Raw genomic sequence first — 1,852 nt, 5'->3', positions numbered from 1 at the left:
TATGGAGGAATGTAGAGCGAAGCGATTCCAACAGAGCGAACAAAAAAAAGAGAGCGAACTAGACGAAGAAAAGAACGAGGGAGGAGGAAATCATAGTAAATACTCTGAATTAGATAACAGGAACCCTGCGAGCACTGCCCGGCATGGTTCAAAACGTGTTGTTTTATTGTACGATATACACATTTATCATGCATCCAATAGGACACCAGTGTTTCGAGTTCATGGACGCGCATCGACGTTCCTGATCTTGTTGCGATACCGGAGCGCCTTCTGAGCAATCAGAGCGTTGCTTTTCGAGCTGCACGGATCCGCGGCGATCACCTTTAGGTTATCCAGTCGAGTCTGGTATTTACGATCTTTGTCTTCGAACTTCACGCCTTGGGTGGTGCGGATTACGCGTTCGGACTTGGATCGCTTCAGCAAAGGTACAGCGGCCGGGCTGATGTTGTTTCCAGACTGGTTGGTGTGTTCATCGACAATGGTAGCCAGACGGTGAATGTGGGAGCGTTCGGACCGTGAGCATCGACGTAAAGTCCGGCCGTTCGTCGAGAGTGGCGAATCGTTTTGGGCCATCTTGGAAGTGGTGCGACAAGTCCGAGGAGAAAAGTGCAATGACTAACTGAAGCAACAGACTGTGCTCTTGGAGCGTCCTTATCATCTTTCGTCCTTATCATCTTTCGTCCTTATCATCTTTCGTCCTTATCATCTTTAGCATCTTTGGTTGCGTGGTTGAAGGTCGGATAGGGCCACAATGGTGAAACTGCGCGGCGTTTCCGATTTTTTTTTAACAAGCTCCAGTAAAACTGGCAGTATCGCCTTTGATTGGTTGCATAGACTCAACGCTATTTTTCCTTGTTTTGAAAACGGGCACAGAGTGAATCTACGCAATCATAGATTACGCTAAACTACCGTCGAACGGTAAAACACTTGAATTCCCGGATAAGTTCACTTATCCACCTTCTGTTTTACCTGTTGCTCTCAAAAAAGAACGAGCTGGCATATCCTAATATTTACTTCGTTCCAAGTAGCGATGAGCAACATCACTGTTATTTTATTAATCATGTTGCTCATCAACCTGCAAACGAACGCACTCATGTCTCCAGGCCTGTCAACTCTTTTTTCTCAAATTTATGTGACACCTCGCATGCTGTCAGCTTTGTGTTATCGTCATGTGGATTTGTCCAGCGATTTCTATGGCATTAGACTCTAGGAGACCCAAATGCAGTCGGGCGATAACTACAGAATCACGAATAAAATACCCAAACAACGTAAGTGATGTGATACTAGTCTATCACCTTGATTTTATTGCTTTTCTTTGAGCAAACCACTGTGGCTAGTGAGTACATTGACCGAGCCAGAAATTTACAAAAAAGTCCACAACGGAGTCTCAAAATCCCGGGATGAAAATGCGGAATGTAGAGGACGCACAAGCACATTCGTTGTTTTAACTGGTGCAGGACTTATGGACTTCAAATTTTAGCTAATGTGGCAGATTCTACCTGTTGACCGGTGGGAAATGGATCGCCTCGGGAATCATTGATCGTCCTACCAAGTCTGGTAGTTGGGGTATTTGTCTGCAATCCCACAGCAGAGAAACTTTCGTTCGGTTTTTGCTGCAAAAAGTAAAGGTTGAGCCATCACACTGGCAGGAATTCGGACGAATTTTGAGACTAACAAACACTGTGGAAGTTAATGTGGAATGCCGAGCTGAGAATGAGAAGAGAACAAACTCATATGTATAAATGTAGTAGAGAAGAATTTTGTGGTGTCGGAACATTCTAAGGCAGTAGAGCTGCGAGACTTTCTTGAGATATGTTTTTAGCGAGCTAGGCTAAGTTCTCGCGGTTCGTTT

The 1,852-nt window shown here is 44.9% G+C and overlaps 1 protein-coding gene across 1 annotated transcript; it reads right to left on the bottom strand.

Annotated features, from left to right (window-relative positions):
• Positions 1 to 133: 133 nt before the first annotated feature.
• PPTG_19268 (hypothetical protein) lies at positions 134 to 573 on the bottom strand (the record flags this gene model as incomplete). Its single annotated transcript, XM_008917649.1, has 1 exon — positions 134 to 573. One exon carries the CDS (start codon positions 571 to 573, stop codon positions 220 to 222), a length of 354 nt encoding a protein of 117 aa, XP_008915897.1. The 3' UTR covers positions 134 to 219.
• Between the last annotated feature and the right edge of the window lie 1,279 nt (positions 574 to 1,852).

Source organism: Phytophthora parasitica (assembly GCF_000247585.1).
Source record: "Phytophthora parasitica INRA-310 unplaced genomic scaffold supercont2.109, whole genome shotgun sequence".
Classification (NCBI taxonomy): Eukaryota; Oomycota; class Peronosporomycetes; order Peronosporales; family Peronosporaceae; genus Phytophthora; species Phytophthora nicotianae.
The sequence above is the reverse complement of the archived record's forward strand: the minus strand, read 5'-3'. Positions and strand labels throughout refer to the sequence as shown.